Source organism: Fusarium solani (genome assembly GCF_023522795.1).
Source record: "Fusarium solani strain SB1 chromosome Unknown bctg00000017, whole genome shotgun sequence".
In the NCBI taxonomy this organism is placed as follows: Eukaryota; Fungi; Ascomycota; class Sordariomycetes; order Hypocreales; family Nectriaceae; genus Fusarium; species Fusarium solani.
In genome coordinates this window covers 166,729-187,787 of record NW_027072140.1, presented here as the reverse complement: position 1 = coordinate 187,787, position 21,059 = coordinate 166,729, and the positions used below count along the sequence as shown (strand labels likewise).

The window sequence follows — 21,059 nt, the reverse complement described above, 5'->3', positions numbered from 1 at the left end:
TCCACGTAATGAGTGATCAAAAAATGGAGGCAAAGAAGGAAAAGACAATTCAAGCATCCAGACATCGCCACCAAAACACCTATTTCCCTTTATCTGTAGCTCCATTTGAACTGATGCATATCTCATCCTAGGAAGTGGAGAGAGCTCATTCTGAAATCGCGAGGCATCGAGGTAACCCTATCATGAACCTACTCGATGAGTTAGGGTATATCCTACCCTGGATAGGGTTACGTCACTTGAAGGTCCTTGTCTGAGAATGTGCCACCGACACGACACGAGGCATCGATATCGATTCCTCGGCTACATAAACAAAAAACGCAAGAAAAAAAGAGCAACCCTCTGTTGGCCACAGCATCATAATATCTGACTATCATATGGTCTTTAGCAACGAGGTTCGCTGCCTTTAATGGACATCTCGACAGGGTCCATTGTTGCATGTTCTCCCGTCACGGAGTGACGCACTTGGTCTTGTTCTCCTTGCAATAGAGTCTCGGCTGTCTGAAAAAGGGGCAGCAAGATGTTCTCAACTAAATTATTCGGCAGTTCTCGTGCTCTACAAACGTTCAGCGTCTCAATATATTTCCTTTGAGATGAAAGATATCACTCACTCCTCGCGCATTGTCGAAACCCTGCAGGCAACCATGTCAGAAAAAAAAGGCAAAGCAGAAGTTCAAGGTCGATACTTACTGTTGTACTACTTCCCTCATTCTATCCAACTCAATCGTCAGCAGGAGCGGCGACCCGGGGGGAAGGGGGGAAGGAGCCGAAGGCGACTACGTACTGCTGAACCAATTCCCTCGTTCTGCCCGGTATAATGGTTAGCATATAGAGGCAAGAAATCGAGATCACTCGACCTATCCAAAGTACTGACGTTTTGTCTATGTCATGAATTCTAAAGAAATGAAGTGTCAGCGCACGATACGTCAAAGTGAAGCTAAGGCCAATCCAGAGGGGAAGGGTTTTTTTTGTTGGGAGAATCACTGTTTGCTTTGTACCCTGGCAATCTCAATAATCTGGTTCATGCGCTGCTCCAGCTCCGGATGATCCTGACACGCATTCTCCTCGCCGTAGTCGCCGACAAAACCGTCGCCATAGTCGCCGACAAAGTCGTCACCGTAGTTACCGACAAAACCCTCACCATAGTTGCCTCTACGATTTGTTCAGCTCGTGCATATTAGAGAGGCTCTCTATGCTGGTATAAAACGAACCTTTCATCTTGGTAGCCGGGACTTTCGTCTCCTGCCGGCCGGTAAGCTGGAGACTGCGGATCAAGCCGGGCAACTATCCTTTGCCTCAGATGAGTCGACTGGGGTGGGCCCGCAAACTGTCGGTACTGTCGGCGACGAGACCAAACATTGGGTCTACGTAGCCTCTGGGCTATCCGATACTGGGTTGTGGTGTATGGTTGCGCTCGAGAGACATGGGCCCTATGGCGATGTCTTCGCGGAGGATATTTCATGATGAGACGCGCAGTCGAAATTGGGAATGAAAACGATGATTAGAGAGAGCGGACATGAGAAACTGCGGGTGAAATTCTTCGATCATCAAAGGTGCTCGGCAGCACTCGAAATATACACCCACGGGCCTGAAACGCTAACGGTGGCAGCGACCAACAGGTGCAACAAGGGGTAACCACCGAGGTCCAGCCCGATGGGAAATGGCTCTTGGCAGGCTCGAACAGCTGTTTGTCTCGTATTGTTCTACCACTCAAAAGGAGCAGATGGTGACTCGTACATCGGCGCGGAACCTGCGATTGTGGGTAAAACAAGGTGCGAGCCTTTTGTCCATCAACTGCCTGATATCGTGCCCATGCATCATTCCATTACCTGCTCATCTCTGTTGCTCAGATCCAAAAGGCAAGAAACGGCCACTATTGTTCCCCGGGCAGCCAGGGTGGGTACTAGTTAGTGCCAGGCCGGCCGTCCGTTGCGCGCCGGCCGATGATTGCCACGTTTGGTCCTGCCGTACCGCGGGGCTCGTCTGGTGCGCCCCGAGTGGAGAGGTGCTGAAATTAGAGTGGATCCAATAGAAGCTAGAGCCACTTCGAGTGTGACAAGCGGACCTGATCATCACGTCGGGAATCAGCTGCAATAATGTTAAATGTGGCTACGAAATGACAAATCGATGCAGATGGCCCGATAATGTTGAAGTTGATAGGTCACTTAGACACGAAGCCGATCGGACTGAATTGGACAGATGCAAAGGGCGCGGAAATCACCTTTTGTTTCCCCACTGAAAAATCCAAGGTTTTCGCTCTTCGTCAAAGCGCCGAAAAAGGGATCGGGTACGACTCGTTCCTCGCTTACTCGTTGACAGGAACGGATCCTTCCGCAGACGTTTCGCGACCGTTGAGTGATATACCGCCCCGCTGATCCGTGCGGGCTCTGCAAGGATTCAGGTCGGCTGCCATTCCTGCATGTCCATACCTGCACGACATGTTCCGCACGCCATAGCTGCATGGAATACCTGCATGATCGCGCCGCCATGTTACTTGCTCCCATGGCGGAAAATTTCCCCAGACGTTCCAGTAGCTTGACCACGAGGTCAAAAATGTACGATACTAAAATGCAAGCCCTGAAATTGCCCAAACCACGCGGCGCTACGAGTCTGATCCTCTCAAATGAAGCCCCTATGGGTCATTGAGCGGTTGAAAAGGGCTCTCTGTGCGTGACGGAGTTGTGGAGTTGGAGGGGCTGAACGCAAATGGCCAAATTCTAGCGCGAAGCGTGGAATGCAACAGCCGAATGAGCTCTTCACATAGCTCATCCAGCAATGCATCTTTCGGCTGGTTTATCCACACTTGAACCAGCCAAAATGCCAAATGAGGCAATTGCGAGAAACCTGCAATCCAGCAGCCGTTGTAAAACTTGTCAAGCTTGTAAAACCTACTGCGCCCTCAAGCCGACCAATTTTGGCTTATCGGCCTACTAGGGTGTCCGATCATGCACGTATCGAAGGTGGTTAACATTCCTGGAAAGCTCAATGTCGGATGTTTGTCCCGCCTGCTGTCAGCCTTGGCGCGACTGAATGGACGGTGGCTGAAATTGACCTCATGTAGCCAAACCAGAACGTCGCACGCGCCATTTCGGCCGTAATGTAATGCATCCCGATCCCTGCGCACTGCAGGCGTCTACGTGACAACAAAACCCACCGCCCTTGCTGGTTTCGGTAAGGATGTGCGCGCTTCATACAATGGGATCCATTGCACGCCCATTACGGTAGATTTTGGTCTTGTTGTCCCACGAGGAAAAAAGAAGAAAAAAAAAACCGTGCAAGTGAAGCGCTTGTGGTCAAAAACGGCTGCCTTGTAGTATGTATATCTGCGGCCGATCACGACTTGTCCATCAAGGCAGAATGCCACTTTTGTCCACGATTTAATCATTTACATGCATTGCAGTTTTGTCGAAAATCCCCACGTCGCGACACCATGAACGCTCAGGACCAGGCAGACAATCTTCAAGCTTCCTCTATTGGCCCTATCCCCAGTCTCAATGACTTCGACCCTACCAACCATACAGTTCGGGAGCGGCCTGAAGACCTCAACCAGCACGATTTGGATTTGCGAAAGAACCAAGAGGAGCTATCCCCGTCTAAGTCGGGGAGGAACTATCTTCGGCCAGCCTACGCCCGAAAGTCTGGCTCAAGGAAGAACTATCTTCGGCTAGTATACAGTATTGAGCACCTAGAGCGTCCTCTCCACAATAACATGCTCTTTGTCAGGCCAAGAAGAGTGACCGTGAGATACATGAAGGTACATTGTAAGCAGGCATTCCGTCCAAATTTGACCTGATAATCGGCCAGTAAGCAACCCAGATCCACAGCTATAGGTAGCTTTGAGTACCAAAGGTACCCAGTGGCCAGGGACCAAATCTGGAGGAGTGGGGTTCAAGTCGACAGTGCGAGTCATCCGTCCTGCTACCTACTGTAAGCCATTCCGGTACGCGAGGGCCCCCACATTTCAGCTGGGCCATTCCCCTAACCCAACCATGTCGAATCATAACATGCCGGAATCCGCGCTCGGCAGACATTAGGTCTTATTTTGAGGCGAATTAATTATTTTATTCCTGTGATCTCCAGTCAAGCTCAGATTCCGTGAAAAGCCTCAAAAAAAGATCAGATCCTCAAATGTTGGCCAGACTGTAAAATTGCCATGCCTTTGCAATAATCACGTGACCAACAACCGTAGAAACCTATTTACCTCAGGCACTCAGACCCACTGGGCGCGCTTAACAGCGCGACGCCTTCCCTAAAGGGGTAATGGCTCCCAGAGGGCCTGAGCCCACAACTGTAAATTTGTATGGAATAATGCTTCGTCACCGTGACTACATCTACATCACTGCGTATTATTGAGAACGTGACACGCCGCCTGTTGAAGCCGTCAATTCGCCTTCACGACGCCGCGACAAGTTAGTTCTTGACATGGATATCGACATGGATATCGACATAGAGCCGCCCACGTCACCTCTTTCCTCCCTCCCGGCGATGAGCAGTCCGCCTGCCTTCGTCGAACCCAATACATCTGCCCGACAGTCTGCACGTAGCAATGACGAAAAGCTGGAGCTGGCTATCAAATATATGCGAGATGACCTATACTTCAGCATTGGCGATTTTGTCAAAGCACTGTCGACAGCTAAAGGCGCAGCCAGTGGCAAGAGAAGAGCTGCATTTTCTAAGGCGGCATATGAGGATCCGGCGGTCTTGAAGATATATATGGGAGACAATGACTCGGCGGACGATAGCCAGGTATGTGCCCGCTATCGCCTCATCTCTCACCTTGATGTCGGGCGTGTCAACTTGCGGCGGGAGGTGAAGAAGCTATGCGAGATGCCACCCTTTCGAGCAACACAGCAAGCAGAAGCCGGCGCCTTCACACGACTGAACATGGGCAAAGTCATCAAGGCTGCAGATGATAGTTGTCCGTTACTCATGAGCATTCTCCGTCCCGCAATGTTGCCATGGCATGTCAATTCGGCTGGCAATGAAGAGCAGTATAGCCCACAACAAGGATGTCTCATCACTATACTGGCAGTGATGTGCCGCTCAATGCATCTGAAAGAGGCATCAGGTTTCCAGTTACAAATGGGTCTATATCTACACTCCAAAGGTGTCAAAAGAAGACAACTGGAAGCTCTGTGCCGGCTTGGGCTCTGCAGCTCTTACCAGACGGTTTTGCGCGCCGTAAAGAGACAGTCAGATGTAGCCGCCGGAGAAGTGACCTCGAGAGGACAGCAGCCAACAGTCGTCACTGCATACGACAACTTCGAGCAGATGGAACATGCCAAGGAGCAGCGAGTTGACAATGAAGACTCGTTTCGATCAGTAACTACTGGTCAGCTTATTTCTGGCATCGAAATGCCAGAAGGTGGACTGAAGCAGAGCATGCTGAACCAGTCGATAAAGCTGAGACTGACGGATATCATCTGCGCACCGGGAAATGAGAGAGATGCCATGGAATTGGAGGTAAGAATCCAGTTGCCTGTATTCTGTTCAAGTGGCTGATACCATAAAGTCATAGGCTTCCCGATATCTTGTCTATGACGCTATAAAAAGTGCATTTCCGGATTGCATTGCCATGTCGAATCCTCCTTCAATGCCAGCGATTGATATCCTAGCAAGACAGAAGACGAGTCATGCCTCTCTAGGGCCTATTCCACACGACGAGAGCACAAACGTGGGCAACCTGAATGTTCTAGCGAACATCTTCGAAGAGCAATACAAGCTGCCAGAAGACGTATTCCAGGAGCGGCTTTTCCTCATTTATGGCGACCAGAAGACGACTCAACGAATCAGAACAGTCAAGTCGCGTCGATCCAGATCTGCCCGGGCCGTCGACGGCTTGCGATGGGCACTACCGGTGCCAGCTCTCTTTCATTTGAGAATGAACTACCTCTACATGTTGAGCCGAGTGCACTTCGGTGCAGCAGGTGACGGCAGCAAAGCAACACTCTATTATGCCGCAAATCTCTGGATCCGCAAGGGCATACAGAAGAAGAAAGCGGACTTTTACTCGCTGGAGCAGCTCGTCATCCACAGTTTTCAAGCCAGAATCTGTGCCATCATGTGGTCAACCCTTGCAGCGCTTGACCTTGGCCGTACGGAGTCAGATATCAGGAATATCCTCAGAAGCTATGATACAGTACAAATTAACGAGCTCGTGGATAAAATTGTCGAGTCTTACATCTTCGACGCGCGATACACTAAAAATCTAGAGGTCAGGAATCACATACTCTTCCTCCAGCAGTCTCAGAACTACCTGACTATGAAACATGCTATCAAGCATGCTGACCTTGGTTTGCTTCTGCGTTCCATCCGACGAAGTGCAGTCTATTTTCATGGATCCGGCCAGCACAAGTACGCATATGAAATGCTCTATTTCTTGCGTCTGACCACCACGGAAGCTGCGTCGCCAGAGCTTCAGAGAGCCATAATGGCAAATAGTCTTGTGAACACGGTTGGCGCAGATGACAGCTGGTATGAGACCGATAGACTGGTTGAGTTCCACAACGGCACGTTGAAAACGATATTTAAGGACCGCCGTGGTTCGGCCATCACCGTCAAATATCTCATAGAGAACTGTGCCCTGAACACCGAGTTTTTCAGGTCTCTGGCAGAGAATATGGAGTCTTTCCTGGACATGGGCCACAACGGCAAACATCCAGACAAGAGTGTTGCTCGTGACATCATCATCATGGCAGAAGCACTAACAGACAGTGGCTCCATTTCTGGCACGCAGCGCAGGCCAGTCAATCATGAAGCTATAGATTTGTTTGATGCTGCAGCTCCGAGGTTGGCTGGTCCAGCACTGGGCAAATTCAACCAGAAGGAGTGCATGGCTACGCAGACTGTCACGGCAGACGACTTTGACGCCGAGGAAGAAGCATTCGATGAAGCCGATCAGTTCTTTGATGGGTATGGGGATCCGTGACGCGTATTCTACGATCTGAAGACTTTCATCCTCTTCTGCTGTCTGTTCATCCATTCCTGGTTGTTGCCATCAATCTCAGCCAGACGACGACGCCTTGGTGGATATCTTGCGTTCTTCGCAGCGACAGCTTCAGAACACGTTTTCTTCATCAATTCTACAACTGAAACTGCGTGCACCTCCCACTCCGACCAACGGGAACAAACCAGCAACCCTAGAGTGTCGACAGAGTCTACCGAAGATGCTGCTTGTGATAGTTGGCGTACCGCTGGCATTGGCATGATCCAGTCTTCCTTCTCCCTTGAGTCCGTTGAGGATAACAAGGTCCTAGCAGTCTCTTTTCTCCACTTCAGAAGAGCAACTCTCACAGCATCGACAATATGTTTCTGCGACATCAGAATCTTCGGCTGCTGAAAGGTCACTGTACCCTGGGAGACTGTCTTGTCACCTCGACAGAGAGAGCAGCATGACGATGCCCCGACCGGGTGCAAATATGAGGTTGCATCTTCACCGAAGAAGGTGAGGATGCTCTTTCGAATACAGCTCTGATTATTGATTACGCCCAGCAGCTCTTGAGAGAGCCGGCTCTTCGGCGTATTCGGCTGCAGAGGCCCTTGAACTTCATTTCTGGGTATGGATGATGCTGCAGTGCACCACGGCTCCACGAACCAGATAAACTCCCCTCTGATGTCAGCCCCTCTAGCAGCTCGACCGGCCCGCTGCCATAGGGAGCAGAGTGTGGCTGGTTGCTTCCACTGAACGACAAGTCTGATGTCAGGATTATTGATGCCCATACCCATGGCATCTGTAGCCAAGATAATGCGGTGTCTTGAGCTATCTTGGGCTCTTTGACAGTCAGGCTTCACAAATTCCTGCGAGATTGAGGTCTTATCAAAGTCTGCAAGCTCTGAGTGATATGCCTGGATTGCATTCCTTGCTGCCGTCTTGGAACAACCGGCCCTCATCAAAGCTGCCGTCAACAGAGCTCCTGCCGCCTCCAGCTCTGCAATGGAGTCAAAATACACCACAGTTTTGCAGATCTTCATGCAGCACTGCCTGCTGTTGAATCCGTGGCCGAGCTGACCGTTCGACGGCTCCCTGATACCGAGAGAGATCAACCGTGCTGCACCCTGAATGTCACCAAGAGCAAGAGCAGCACGAGCCTGGTTCGAGCTATACTCTACAACTGCATCCTTCACAGCCTGCTCTACCGGCTTGATCAGGAACTCAAGATCTTTGAAAGTGGCAGGAGGATGCTCTACCTGCTTCAACGAAATAAAAATATCAGGGCGATCAACAGAGCTACGCTGGATGTAGACGTTTGCGTCAAATCCACACAACTCACGCACCTTGGCCAAGGTTTGAGGATCCAGAGTTGCAGAGCATGCTAACCACGGCACAGTGCCAGGAATGAGGCTCCTCAGCACAACCAGCTGGCTGTAATGCTTCCTGAATGACTCACCCCATTCCCACACAACATGTGCCTCATCTATGGCTACAAGTACAAGCTTGCTTCGAAATGTTGGATCGTTGAGAATGGCTTTGAATCTTGCAGACAGTACAATCTCAGGACCGACGAGGACGTGAGTATAGTCGCCTCTCTTGATACTGTCAAGCAACGTTTTTGAGTTTGTGCCTGCATTCAGGATGCATGGCTTGCAGCCTGTAATGCGAGATATTGCGGCAGCCTACATAAATGATATGAGCAGCTTCCTGTGGCAGATGGCATGTCACTGACCTGGTCTTCTTGCAGAAGCATCAACGGCATGATCATGATGCAGATCCCTCCAGTCAGTGCTGGCACAGCCTGAAAGACAACGCTCTTGCCCCATCCAGTGGGTGCAATCAAAATCAAGTCATCCTTTTCGACTACAAGCCTGCGAATTGCCTGGACCTGACCCGCGCGGGGTCTGAATCCCACGATGCACTCAATTTTGGAACTCAACTGCACGTCATCCATGTGTTTGGCAGCAGTTTCCAACATCCTGCAATACACAAGATTTCCAGCACCATCAATACGTGAATGTCGACTCGAACAAGGTTGGAAGGAGGAATGAAACGCATGCGCTCGTTGTCGGCTGACTTCTAGTCTTTCAGTCAGCATTGGTGTCAATCAAACCAACGCGGATGGGGGGACATTGGAATGAAGCTTACCAGAAGGATGATCTGGATCTCGTGATCACATGTCTAGTGGGAGTCGTCCTCGCAAGGAAATTGAGGTACCAACGGGTCGTGGTCGCTTGGTGATGCTGGAGATTTGGCGAGGCGACTGCCCTAGACGGCCACCACTCAACAACAACGCCTCGCGAGGGAAAAAAAAATCCGATCAATGGATATTTGGGGCTTGTGGGGTCCTCCTAATATATTTATCTTATTGATTTGTGTTGAATTGAGGCCTTTATGACGTGGTGTAATTGGTAGGGTTGGGGGTCGACCCAGCGAAACATTATGATTACCGCAAAATTGTATGGGAGCGAAGCATCATCCCACCCAACTGCCAAGTTTTGGTCTCAGGCCCTCTCACAAGAACCACGTGATCCGCGCGTCTGTTCGCTTAGTGAGTGGGTCTGAGTGCCTGAGGTAAGCACCGCCGGTGCAAATAAGATCACGTGATATAGCGCACCGCCGGCGGTGCGTTTAAGAAACTGATGACTAAGCCCTAGCTTTACGCAATCAGCGCATATAATTCAGCGCATTTAATTCAGCGCATTTAGCATATTCAGCTCATTTAATTCAGCGCATTTAATTTAATATATATAGTCTTTAACTTAGTGCATTTAGCTAAATTAATTACGTAAATTATGCGTAATTAATTGCGCTGAATGCGCTGAATGTGCTGAATGCGTTGGCTAAAGAAGGTAGTTGTGGCTAAGTGTGGCTATAGTGGCTTGCCTTTCTGCTAGCTTCTGATTGGCTATATATTGGCTTAGTCATCAGTTTCTTAAACGCACCGCCGGCGGTGCATTATAGCACGTGATCTTATTTGCACCGCCGGCGGTGCACGTATGACTTGCCTTTTTCCTGAGATTATGCCTACCCGTGGGTCTGTGTGATACGGGTCCCACTCATGGAGTGGGCGGCAAAATGTTGGGACAGTTGCGAAATTCTGGGACACCTCATTACCTGCAAATATAGTGTGCCGAGGGCGAATTTCCCACTTTGCCGGTTAGCATATGTCCTAAACCTAATAAAAAATTCCATGCAGTGTATTTTAGGTGTAATGAAGCTATACTCAAAAGATCTCTTGTGCTGTGTGCTTGTGGGTTATGGTATTGTGATGATTTAAGCGTTTTGGGTATTTCTCTTTGGTATCTCAAAGTCCTGCCTCCTGACTCTTCATATAGCAGCTAATTCACTCTGTGGTTGGAGGAGGGCCAAGCACAGTTATGCAGCTTTCCTGTGAATCCTCTAGGGGGCGTAAAATTTGCATGATTCGGTGATATCTGGTGGTGAAGGGAACGGGCGTTGAGGAGTGCGGTGACGCGGGGGAGAGGAGGTAATTCCGGCTCTTCTATTGCTTCTTGGGTAAGGTCAAGCATTTCGATGCTATCTTCATCATCGTCTTCTTCATCGGTATCACCTGTGATAGTATCATTATTAGTAGGAGGCTCCTCCGCGGCGTTACTTAAACGAAACTCAACTCCATCGCTCGACAGAGGAAAGGGCATATCCTGTAGCGGTCTGCGATAAATACCAGCTCGAGTGGCCTCTCTCAGGCGCTCATAAAAGCGATGACTCGCGGCAGAATGCGTAGTATCGTAATACCAGCCTTCCTGGGGAGTTAGTGATGCCCTCGGCGATGAATCGGGGATAGAGATTACGTCGTCATCTCTCTTCTTCCCTGACCATCGCAGCCACTGCTCAAAGCTGATATGAACCGGCTTGCCGTTGTTGTTTATGTCGTATTTCCACTGTGACCTCCACTCCTCTCTGTACTGCTCGAAGTGTTGCTTCTGTAGTCTCTTTGCCTCTCTCCTTTGCCGGCGGAGCTCCTCTTCTTGCTCCTTCTGAGTCGAAGTATCTAGACTCTCCCGTATCTGCCTGACGGTCACACTATTGACATACTGACCTGACGGCTTGACTGACTTCCGAGCCTTCCTTTTGTTGCTCGCGGCGGCGATCCGCTGCTGACGAGACTTAATATGTGATTCTGCTAAGTCGGAGAGAGTCACAGCCTCGGCGAGAACGTCATCAACGACTGCGATGCGCTGGCGCGTTGGCGAACTGAATTCCGGGCCGTATTTATGACGAACATGTCGTGAGACCTCCCGGGCATCACGAAATCGTGACTCCTTGGGGAGGAGGGATTGTAGAGCCGGCGTTGAAGTGCTGAGGAGGTCCTTTCTCTTCTCCTTAAGAGTGTTGATCACTTGTGACTAGTGATGTTGTACAGGATGTACAACCGTGTTGTACGTACGTACGTACAAAAAGAAAATGTACGTACGTGTACTGCGTACGTACGATAGGACCCATAATATGCCTAACACGGTAATTTATGGGTCCCATCGTACAAGTACGGAGCTGTACAAAATCTCTGCAATTCTCTCCTCAATGAGGGTATCGTCAAAAAGATACCGCCCATCAAAGCTGACGCTGCCTTCGTTTGGCGACAGTTTATCGACCTTGGCCGCTCTAACTGTAAGAAAAGTAAGCGATACAGATGCCGTCACTTCCAGAAGGAGTTTGCAGCGACCTCTGTTGGGAGGCCGAAAGAGCACCTCGCTGCGTGTGACAAATGGCAAGCTAAGCAGCGACAAGAGCGCCAAGCTCAAAGATAACGCCGGCTATCTTCCCTCATATTCTGAAGCTATACAAAAGAAGATAACGGAGGTCGGAATTCAGCATATCTCTCAGGACGAGAGCCGCAGTTTCGCCTATGATGCCGCCGCTGCTGTAATCGCCGGCGGTCGCCACTTCAGCCTCTTCTAGGGTTCCGTCGAGGTAATTTACCGAAGGCAGCCAATACAGACACCGCCGGCGGTGCAAATAATATCACGTGACTCATGCACCGCCGGCGGTGCAAGTAAGATCTGTTATGTAAGAGGCATATGTGTGAGAGAGAGATATCCTCTCCTTCAGCTAAAGAAACAGCATTGATGCGTGCAATTGAAGAGAGTGAATGATTCACTAGGCATATAGCTGTTCAATGAATAATATATCATCTATTGGCGACGCATCAGGCTGCCCAAGGCCGTGAAGAACACCACGGCGATCACGATGTAAGTGAATCACTTCAACGCGTGAAATATATAAAGCAGGGCCTTCTCTATTAGAAGATACACTCTATTCTCATATACAACATCATCATCAAGATGTATAACTGCAACCAAAGTCAGCGTCAGAACCCTCAAGACATCCCCATCTTTATGGATAATACAGCAACACCAACAGGGCCTTTAACAGTAAATAATAACAACCAGTTTATTCTACGGCCCATTGCCAATAACCAACAGGCACAGGCCCCGGGGCGCCTTCATCATGCATCAATAACGCCATTCCCAGTTGAGGTTTGGCGGTCTGTTAGGACCTTGCCAACAGATCCAACAACTCCCATTGTATTATATACAGCGGACCCCCAGGCCTTTGCAAGAGCTCAAGCCATCCAATTTCCTCCCCAAGGGCAACCAATTACTATAGAGGTATCGTCATTTGGATATGAGGTTAGGGGAGAGTGGCATATTGGGTATCTCAATAGCGTTCTGCGTCAACAGCAACAGTGCCCTTTTCCAGATACATCTCCAATGTGGACTCGCAGCCAGCTTCAGACTCTCGATAATTCATACCGTCGTATGAATGTCACGATCCCGGGCACAATATGGCCAACAGCCGCTATAGGGATGACCACTTACCTACCAACGATCCGGGCAACAGAGAGGTCAGGGATTTATATCTGGAACGTTGATCCGAATGGGTATGTTACGTGGATTTGGCAGGGCACACAGTAAATAGTTCAATAGGTAATATTATCGTGTTGTTGCTATATCGCGACTTATCATACCTATGAGCGATTACCAAGCCCACTCTGCACTACATATGAACTCGGCCATAGCTCTATTCAATCAAGCAATTGGGTCACCATAATTATACTCGGAGATTGGCATTTTCTTTGTCTTTGTAATGATATATATTAATTGCATACCGTACTATTACTACAAATACTAATTGGGGGGTTCCCATTTCCGTACCATCCCTCCTGTACTTCAAGATCTCTCTCGGCAGCATCCCATATTTCCCGCATACCTCGCCGCCCCGAGAAAGGCTGCTCTGCCATCTCTATCCCTACGTTCTGTTCAACACGCTCATTCTCAGCCTTATCCCAATCAAGATAACTCATCATCTCCTCCTTGGTCCACTCTCTAATGCTTCTTCCTGCCTTGCAATGTCTCCCCATTTGCTTATAGTCAAGGCACCAGTCATAGTCCGCTTTACTATAGCGGGTTGGCAGCCCCATAGCCCTCCGATATAGCTGATTGGTCTTAGGGGCTCCCCGAGGCAACGCAGCATACCAGGCCTCTCGTGATTCTTTGTATCGCTGATAGATGGCACAGGGGTCATCAGCTCGCAATACGGGCGCCTCTTTGGCGGTTGCTGGCTTAGCTGCCGAGGGAGACAGCACCCGGGTTGTTGTGTGTGTTGTTGTATGTGTTATTGTAATAGTCTCAGAGACAATAGAGGCCCCTGATGGGGATCCCGGGGATAATGACCGGGTCACAGAGCGAGTGGATGTGTGTGTTGTTGTATGCATTGTCGTAGCGGTCTCGGTGGAGGCCGGCAATAGATGCTCATAGCGTAAGGGGCATGCTTTAGACCTCAAAGTATGGCCAACCTCGCCACATTTTGAACACTTTGGCGGCGCCTTTGGCTGTGTTGCCTTCTCAACACACTCGAAAGCAGAGGGCTCCCGCTGTGTGCTTGTCGGCGGCAGCGTTGAACTGGCCACTAGGCGATCGAACTGCTTACGAGGCTCGATAAGCAGCTGGGGGGTTCCCGAGCGCTGGAGATGCCAATGTGAATGGAAATGGTGTAGTTGAAGTGGCTGCTTTTGCTCCAGCAAAGGCTGAAGGATATGAGCACACGGCAGACCAAGAGTCCGGGTGAAGACCCCCGTACAGGCAGGATACTCCTTTAATAGTCGTTCCCGTTGAGCATGAACCTTCCGTAAGGCTTGATGTGAGGTCCAACCACGGATATGACTATACAATGCCCCAGATAACTGAAGGGGTGTGCTGGCATGCTGCTGAGCTTGGTTGGCCTCAAGCCCAGCAATCTGGTTTGACAGAACAAGCTTGATGGCCTTCCAGGCCTCGAAGAGGTCGGCTTGTGAGTTTTTTAAGTGGGATTTCACAAGCTTATGAATGCTCTCGCAACGTGATGTGACATATTGCTCAAAGTGAAGGTATTGGTTAACCCACGCCTTGACAAACTTGTGCTTATGGGGATCCAGCCAGGTCTCCATGAGGTAGCCCACTTCGTCGATGTGGTCAGGGATATATCGCTTCTTGAACTTCTCAAGCCTCTCGTTGTAGATAACCTCAGTCGGTGAGGCAACAACCTCGTGCCAGCAGCTATAGAATTTGTTCCACGCTTCAAGCCCTTGAGGGTCGCCCCTAACTTGAAGGAAAGCAGTCTTGCAATGGGTTAAGATTGCCTTGTTGATATGCCATAAGCACAGTAGCGAGGTTGACTCGGGGAAACAAGAATGATAAGAAATCGCATTCATACAAGCAAGGCAGCGATCTGTGAGCACCACAGATGGAAGGGCTATGCCATAAAGCTCGTATATATACCGCAAGTGTTCAAGAGCCCAGATGTAGTCATGCTCTTCCTCGCCGCTGAGGAAGGCAAATGCAACACAGAAGGTTCGTTGACAGGCATCAACACCAACTATCTCGAGAAGAGGCAGGTTATACTTATTGGTCTTATACGTACAATCCAATATAAGCACTTCGGGGTATGATTTAAGGTATCCCAGTGACTTCGGATGTGCAAAGAATATTGCCACAACTCTGCCAGTCTCGTCAAGGCGAATTCGACTCCAGAAGCCATCGCTCTCGAGCTGATCAGCGAGGGCGTGTATGTGGCTTTGGCCTTGAGCAAGGTCCCGTCTACCCCGTGCAATGCAATTATAGATATCTTGCTGTGTAGCAAGTGTATCTGAGTGGATGCGTAGGTAGGATCTAACCTCCTTTGGTGCAACGCCAGCGTTGGTGAGTCGTTGGACCGTTGATTCATCCTCGCGTGAAAGCTGGCGAAGCGAGGGATGTGCCACCGGGCTGAGGCTTGGTTCGTGATTATGTTGACCATAGACAGCCTCGGGGCGATGCCTCAGACTCCATATACCGCCGCACAGGCTTTCCTTCGCTATAATAGAGAAGAGGCATCCTGTACGGCGTGTTATGGTATCTCGCTTCTGCTGCTTTGGGTCTTTGGGGGGCGGTGGGCGCCCTCCACGGTCACAGCTGAAGATAACCACAGTCCTTCCACTGGGAGTCTTCCTAGATCTCCCCGTTATAAAGGCATAGCCTCGCGGCGGCGCCCAAGCGTTGATCGCCGTACGCAGCTCCTCCCGTGAGCTGAATTGGCCTTCAGGGGGAGGGCGTCAGCAGGGAAGCGACGGTGAGGTCCAATTGAGTTCATTGTAGCAGAAGAAAGGCGCGGCAAGTTAAATTGATGCCGTAGAAGTTGTTGATCATGCAATTGACGCTGTAGAAGCTGTTGATCGGTGAATTGGTGGGCTTATTTGAAGTGTGTTATCCCTCTTCAATAAGGCCACATATGCCTCTTACATAACAGATCTTACTTGCACCGCCGGCGGTGCATGAGTCACGTGATATTATTTGCACCGCCGGCGGTGTCTGTATTGGCTGCCTTTACCGAACGGTAATTTACCTAACGTACTCCACAAGCGAGCCGACCGCACAACCGAGCCGATCATTCAGATTTTCACCTTAAATCGTGATTTTAAAATAATTCTTAAAAATTCAAACTCAGCCTAAAATGGCTGAAATTTTGGAAATAAGCTAATTAGTAAAATACCTATATAGAAAAAAAATCCTAAAAATTCATATTTATTAGCGCGCTAGGAACCTTATTCACACCGTGTTTTTTCTGATTTTTATAAATAGAAAGCTTAATAAATTAATTAAAAATCTGGAAAAAATACTGTCTCATGACTTTTTTAATAAGATATCTAAAAATTATTTTTTATATTTTTAATAATTATATAGCTTATTTTAGAAAATCTGATATTGCTATTTTTAGCTGTACAGTATAGTGATCGGCTCGCTTGTGCGGTCGGCTCGCTTGTGGAGTACGTTATCTGACCAAAGTTTTTGACGTCAGAAACCTCGAGGTATTTTACATGACAAAAACCTCTCATTGGCCGATGTCCATTTCTTCTCCACTATTTTCTAAATCGGTCTCTTCCCAACCCCAGCCATCCACAAAAATGGAGTCTTGGAAGGTGTTTTCTACCTTCATCAGCCGAGCAACATCAACTGTCTCCCAGTTTTTGACAGCCATCGGTTCTGCCGGATTATCTTTGACCGCCTTAAGCTCTTTAGCACCCGACTATTCATATAGATGAAAGTGACCTGGTCAGTGCTAAGTGGACTAAGCCGATTCCGAAGCTTACAATGAATGTAGTTCGTAGCACTGAGAGAACGCTCTGAAGGAACAGAGTTCATCGTTTTAGAACAATATTTGCACCGAACGCGAAGTTGAGTGAATTTACCCGCTCCTGGAGGAATTGGGGCCGCTGCAAAGTGTTCATGAACACCAAGAGTTTCAGGGTGGCCGCCTTTACTCATTGTGACAGTTCCATGTCTATTACTTTTCGACATGGCGGGAGGGAATTGGTGATATGACGCACTAAACCTATTCCGTTCACTAACTAATCCTAATATGGCTTGGAGCTAAGCCTAAAACGGGAGGGTTTTTGACGTAAATTACCGCCAAAAACCCCCTTTAGGAATTTGACCGTCAAATACCGTTTTTGACGGTCAAAAACGGAACCCTAGCCTCTTCGAGAGCCGTCGTTGGCGTTATTTCTTCACTCGCATCAAGCCTGGCTGGAAGCCCCCTAGCCGTGCCGTCATCACGCGAATTCTTCCCGAGTTCTATCAGGAAATCTATGACGAGGTTTTCAAACGTATTACCAGCTCGGAATGGTTCAACATCATATTTGACGCCTCCGATAATGTCTCGGGCCACAGGATCGTTAATATCTCGGTACAGGTACCAGACGGCCCGGCCTTCTACTGGAAAACACTTGACACGGGAGACGAACAGCACACGGCAGAGAACTGGGTGCGGCTGATCTGGGGAGAAATGCAGCAACTGTGCGGCGGCGATCTCTCCAGGATCAATTCTATCTGTACGGATACCGAAAATACGATGCGCTCTGTACACGACCTGCTAGGGGGATTCCCAGAGCTCTCACACATCAACTTCTCTCTGTGCGATTCTCACGGCCTTCAGCTTCTGATTAAAGATATTCTTCTTCTTCCCTTCTTTGAGGATCTCTTTAATAACGTCAGCACCCTGCTCGTGTTCTTCTCACGGTCTAAATTACAATTACAAAGGTTGAGAATGTGCCAGCGCACAAGGTGGAACGGAGTAACTCGCGCGCTAATCAGAAGGTACCGGTGAATTGTTAGCTGCGACTGAGAAATCGATATGCTAACCTGCTCGTTCCGAACAGTATAATTACGCGCTGGGGTTCCCAGTACAATTCTTTCTTCTCCCTCCTCCGTCCTCGAGATCCTGCCAGAGACTGGTCTGTTCGAAAAGATGTACGGGATGAGTTGCGATCTCAAGATTGCCCCGTTCTCCTGCCCGAAGCGGTTCGGATCATCAAAGACAGCAGCTTCTGGCTAGAACTCGAGGCTGCGATCGCCGTGCTGAAACCGGTGAACGACTTTCAACACGTTTCTGAGGCTGATGGGGCGGGAATTGCACACGTTGTAAATCGCTGGCTGTAAATCAAAAGCAAATGGGCTGAGATGAGAGAGGCTGATCAGTTTCCTGATATTCCGTGGGACGATATTGACGCTATATTCAAAGCTAGGCTTGATAAGCAAACGTACGATATACATTGGATCGCTGATGCCCTCCGGCCTGATACAACAGGTCCAAACTCGAAACTTCCGCCTAGCGTCTTTGCACGCGTACAAGAATATTTGCAGAAACAGCTGGAAAGTGACGACGAGTATCACCGTGCCCTCTCCGAATTCACACACTTCCGAATGCGTACAGGCGGCCCAGACGGCTTATTCAATAAGCACAGCGCTGTATACGACGATGGCTTCAGGCCAGCAATGGCGTGGCAGTGCCTCCTCAACCAGGGCTCGATTCTGGCTAGAGTAGCTGTGAAGGTAATGAACACGCTTGCAAACTCCGTACCTTCAGAACGAAGTTTCTCTGCTATCAGTTTCATACACACGAAAGCTCGAAATCGCCTTACGCCCATGCACGCGGACATGCAGGCCTTCATTTTTATGAATGACCGCGTATTAGATCGCCTTAGGGATCAGAAGTACGCCCATAAAAAGCGCTGGGCGGATCTTGAGGAGAAGGACTGGCTGGAACTTGAAGATTCGTACCTCGAGTTATTTGTGAATGCGCAGGGCAAGAAGGTCTGGATGGATGGTGTGATGGCCTCTGTTAAGGGAGATTTTGAGTGGGAGGGTGTATTACAGTCGACGGGTGATATATTGGGGGTTGGTACTGAAGTGGAATCAGTGGTTCGAGAATAGAATGGCAGGAGACGAGGACTGTGAGAATGCCCGTACTCATAACTATTGCCTAAAAAGGAAGGAGGAAATTTGTATGGTACAATTTTGTACGTACAGAAAAGTTGTACGTACGTACAGCTACCCAAAATACAGTACGTACGTACGTACGTGTACAGAAAAATGCATCCTGAGTCAGGATGGGGCGCCGGGTAGGACCGCCTGGCGTGCTTCCTCGTTGACTTCACGGAAGCGGAGCAGGAGGTACTATTTCCTTGCTTATCTTAGCACCTCCTTAACGAAGTACCCGCAGTCATCGTCATCGTGATTCACTGGAAACACGTTGTCGGCCAAGATCCCACTACTGGTCTTCTCAATGCTCGGATATCTACCTTTGCGGCCGACGATCTGTAGGGGCGCTATATGGGGATGTAGGGGCGCTATATGGGGAACAGCTGGCGTGGCGTGGCCGTAGCAGGTTCTTAAACACCCCTGGTTTGACGGATTGTTTTATCTTGACGTGCTTATCGTTATTATATGCATCAAGACGCAAGCGGCCCGCTACGTCGAAGCAGGAGGTGAAAGAAACCACTCTATACGAGGCTGAGTGGCAAGGGCAGCCGGACTCTGAAAATATTTAGGTGAAGTGGAATCTTAGCCCCAAGTTGTTGCAGCGTTTGAGGCCAATTTATCCATGTAGAATAAGTTTGAGATTTAAACTCATGTCTCTCTCTTTCTCTCCATCTCTTTTGTACCCTAAACTTTAGTTATTTTCACGTTCGTCTGTGTTTACAACTGCGTAATTATCACTTGAGAGAGAGTTTCCGTATGAGACTACCCCAAGAGGAGTATGTAAAGAACACCCTTAGAACAACACGAAAGCGTCGTAGTCCTTGCCTTTAAGATTTACTTATGTAATTAAGCCGTATGATGCGCCAAAAAAAGAAAAAAAAACTTGAGGTCATCGGCTAGCAATAGACATGAGGCTTGCAAAATGGCACGTAGCGGCTAGCCACCACGAAGTGATGTGACGGCAATTCCCCGCGCGTCCGCATCTCATTACAACACATATAAGAGAATCCAAACAGTTCGCAAGCAATTTCTACAGCCATAATCTCTCCATCCTACGTCATCCGGCACGGCTCCTGTCCCGTCGTTGCGAGGCCACCCGTTTGCAATGCTAAGCGGTCGACAGGAGGTGGAAGCAAAAAAGCGCAGACCCTACCAGCAGCATGGCTGCAACTGCCGCCAAGACGAAGGCCATGGACAGCAGTGCCATTCCATATGAAAATTGCTGTAAGCGATTGTCGTCACCAAATCTCTCCGTGGCTAATGCCACCTGCATGCCCGACAAAACAACAGATACGTAGACAAAGACAGCCAAGATCCAGCCAAAGTTGCGCTCAAGGAAGGTTGTGTAGCGTGTCGAGCCCGAAATGAAGCCGTACACTACGTTCCGCAGCGAGAAACCGGCGGCACCGAAGCGGTAGAGAGTGTTGAGCCGCGATAGGCGCAGCTCACTATAGCCGTAGCGACTGTCCACTTGGCATAACGTAGATGTATCGATGTGGCCAGTTAAATCCACCATGAACGCAGTCCAGGCGTTCCAGTCGATGTTGGCAGGTAGTAGCCAGGCATAGGACAAAAGTAGGCCGCAGGCGCTCTTGTGAAGCGCTCTGTTAGCGCATAGCTCTTGGCCCTAGAACTTGCAGTCAAGAAGGTATTTCAGGGATGGGATTGATGAAGATGCATGTCTTGTGCCACATGAGATGCTCGTCAGCGGACTCAGTGAGGTGGATGGTTCGCAGGAGCAGCCTCTACCGGTATCGATAGAGCGGACGGGCAGGTCGTGGCATGCCGGTGAGCCACAGGAGTCGATGGGTCTTGCTCAGCCTGGGGGTTTGGAGGTCGGTCTTGAGGTGTGCACGCCTGTCTTTCCTTGGATCCAACAGCTGGTCGTTCTGTCAGAAATTATGCAGGAGGGCTGCGTGTGTCGACGATCGGAAGGAGTTCTTCGAGAAGGGCGGTGCCAGTCGGCAAGTCTGGAAACATAAGATTCAGTAGCTTTCTGCCACATCTTAATCTACTTGGTGGGGCCTCAACAAGTACACTCACTGCCCGGTCCGCTTCGTACAGATTGTGCACACCGACCTTGTGCTCCTTGAGAGATTTCTTTGCTTGTGGCTGAGCGGAGCGTGGATGGTTTATGCGCGGGCTGGATTGCACAATCACGTGGTGCTTGCATCGGCGCGACTGGACTGCCACCGTACCTCCCTCCGACGTAGAAGTACCCTAACGTCTCGGCGTGGGCCCGGAGGGCAGAGGAGGCTTCGGCATGGCATCGACAGTAGGAGTACGGAGCATTCGAGCCGTGACCTGTGGATTTAGTGGGGCGTCAAAGGGGC

The 21,059-nt window shown here is 49.6% G+C and overlaps 6 protein-coding genes across 6 annotated transcripts; 2 read left to right on the top strand and 4 right to left on the bottom strand.

The window, feature by feature from the left end:
• Nucleotides 1-977: 977 nt before the first annotated feature.
• Nucleotides 978-1,459, bottom strand: MRS44_018764 (uncharacterized protein; the record flags this gene model as incomplete). Its single annotated transcript, XM_065615272.1, has 2 exons — nt 978-1,149; nt 1,209-1,459. The coding sequence occupies 2 exons, from the start codon at nt 1,457-1,459 to the stop codon at nt 978-980; spliced, it is 423 nt and encodes a 140-aa protein (XP_065471344.1).
• A 5,474-nt stretch (nt 1,460-6,933) lies between these two features.
• On the bottom strand, nt 6,934-8,906 carry MRS44_018763 (uncharacterized protein; the record flags this gene model as incomplete). Its single annotated transcript, XM_065615271.1, has 2 exons — nt 6,934-8,610; nt 8,661-8,906. 2 exons carry the CDS (start codon nt 8,904-8,906, stop codon nt 6,934-6,936), a joined length of 1,923 nt encoding a protein of 640 aa, XP_065471343.1.
• A 1,363-nt stretch (nt 8,907-10,269) lies between these two features.
• MRS44_018762 (uncharacterized protein) lies at nt 10,270-11,395 on the bottom strand (the record flags this gene model as incomplete). The annotated part of the gene is made up of 2 exons (XM_065615270.1): nt 10,270-11,298; nt 11,384-11,395. 2 exons carry the CDS (start codon nt 11,393-11,395, stop codon nt 10,270-10,272), a joined length of 1,041 nt encoding a protein of 346 aa, XP_065471342.1.
• Nucleotides 11,396-11,473: 78 nt separating this feature from the next.
• MRS44_018761 (uncharacterized protein) lies at nt 11,474-11,851 on the top strand (the record flags this gene model as incomplete). The annotated part of the gene is made up of 1 exon (XM_065615269.1): nt 11,474-11,851. One exon carries the CDS (start codon nt 11,474-11,476, stop codon nt 11,849-11,851), a length of 378 nt encoding a protein of 125 aa, XP_065471341.1.
• Nucleotides 11,852-16,762: 4,911 nt separating this feature from the next.
• Nucleotides 16,763-19,068, top strand: MRS44_018760 (uncharacterized protein; the record flags this gene model as incomplete). The annotated part of the gene is made up of 7 exons (XM_065615268.1): nt 16,763-16,779; nt 16,942-17,562; nt 17,625-17,886; nt 17,935-18,642; nt 18,736-18,764; nt 18,811-18,821; nt 18,968-19,068. The coding sequence occupies 7 exons, from the start codon at nt 16,763-16,765 to the stop codon at nt 19,066-19,068; spliced, it is 1,749 nt and encodes a 582-aa protein (XP_065471340.1).
• A 766-nt stretch (nt 19,069-19,834) lies between these two features.
• MRS44_018759 (uncharacterized protein) lies at nt 19,835-20,731 on the bottom strand (the record flags this gene model as incomplete). Its single annotated transcript, XM_065615267.1, has 3 exons — nt 19,835-20,330; nt 20,495-20,615; nt 20,653-20,731. 3 exons carry the CDS (start codon nt 20,729-20,731, stop codon nt 19,835-19,837), a joined length of 696 nt encoding a protein of 231 aa, XP_065471339.1.
• Between the last annotated feature and the right edge of the window lie 328 nt (nt 20,732-21,059).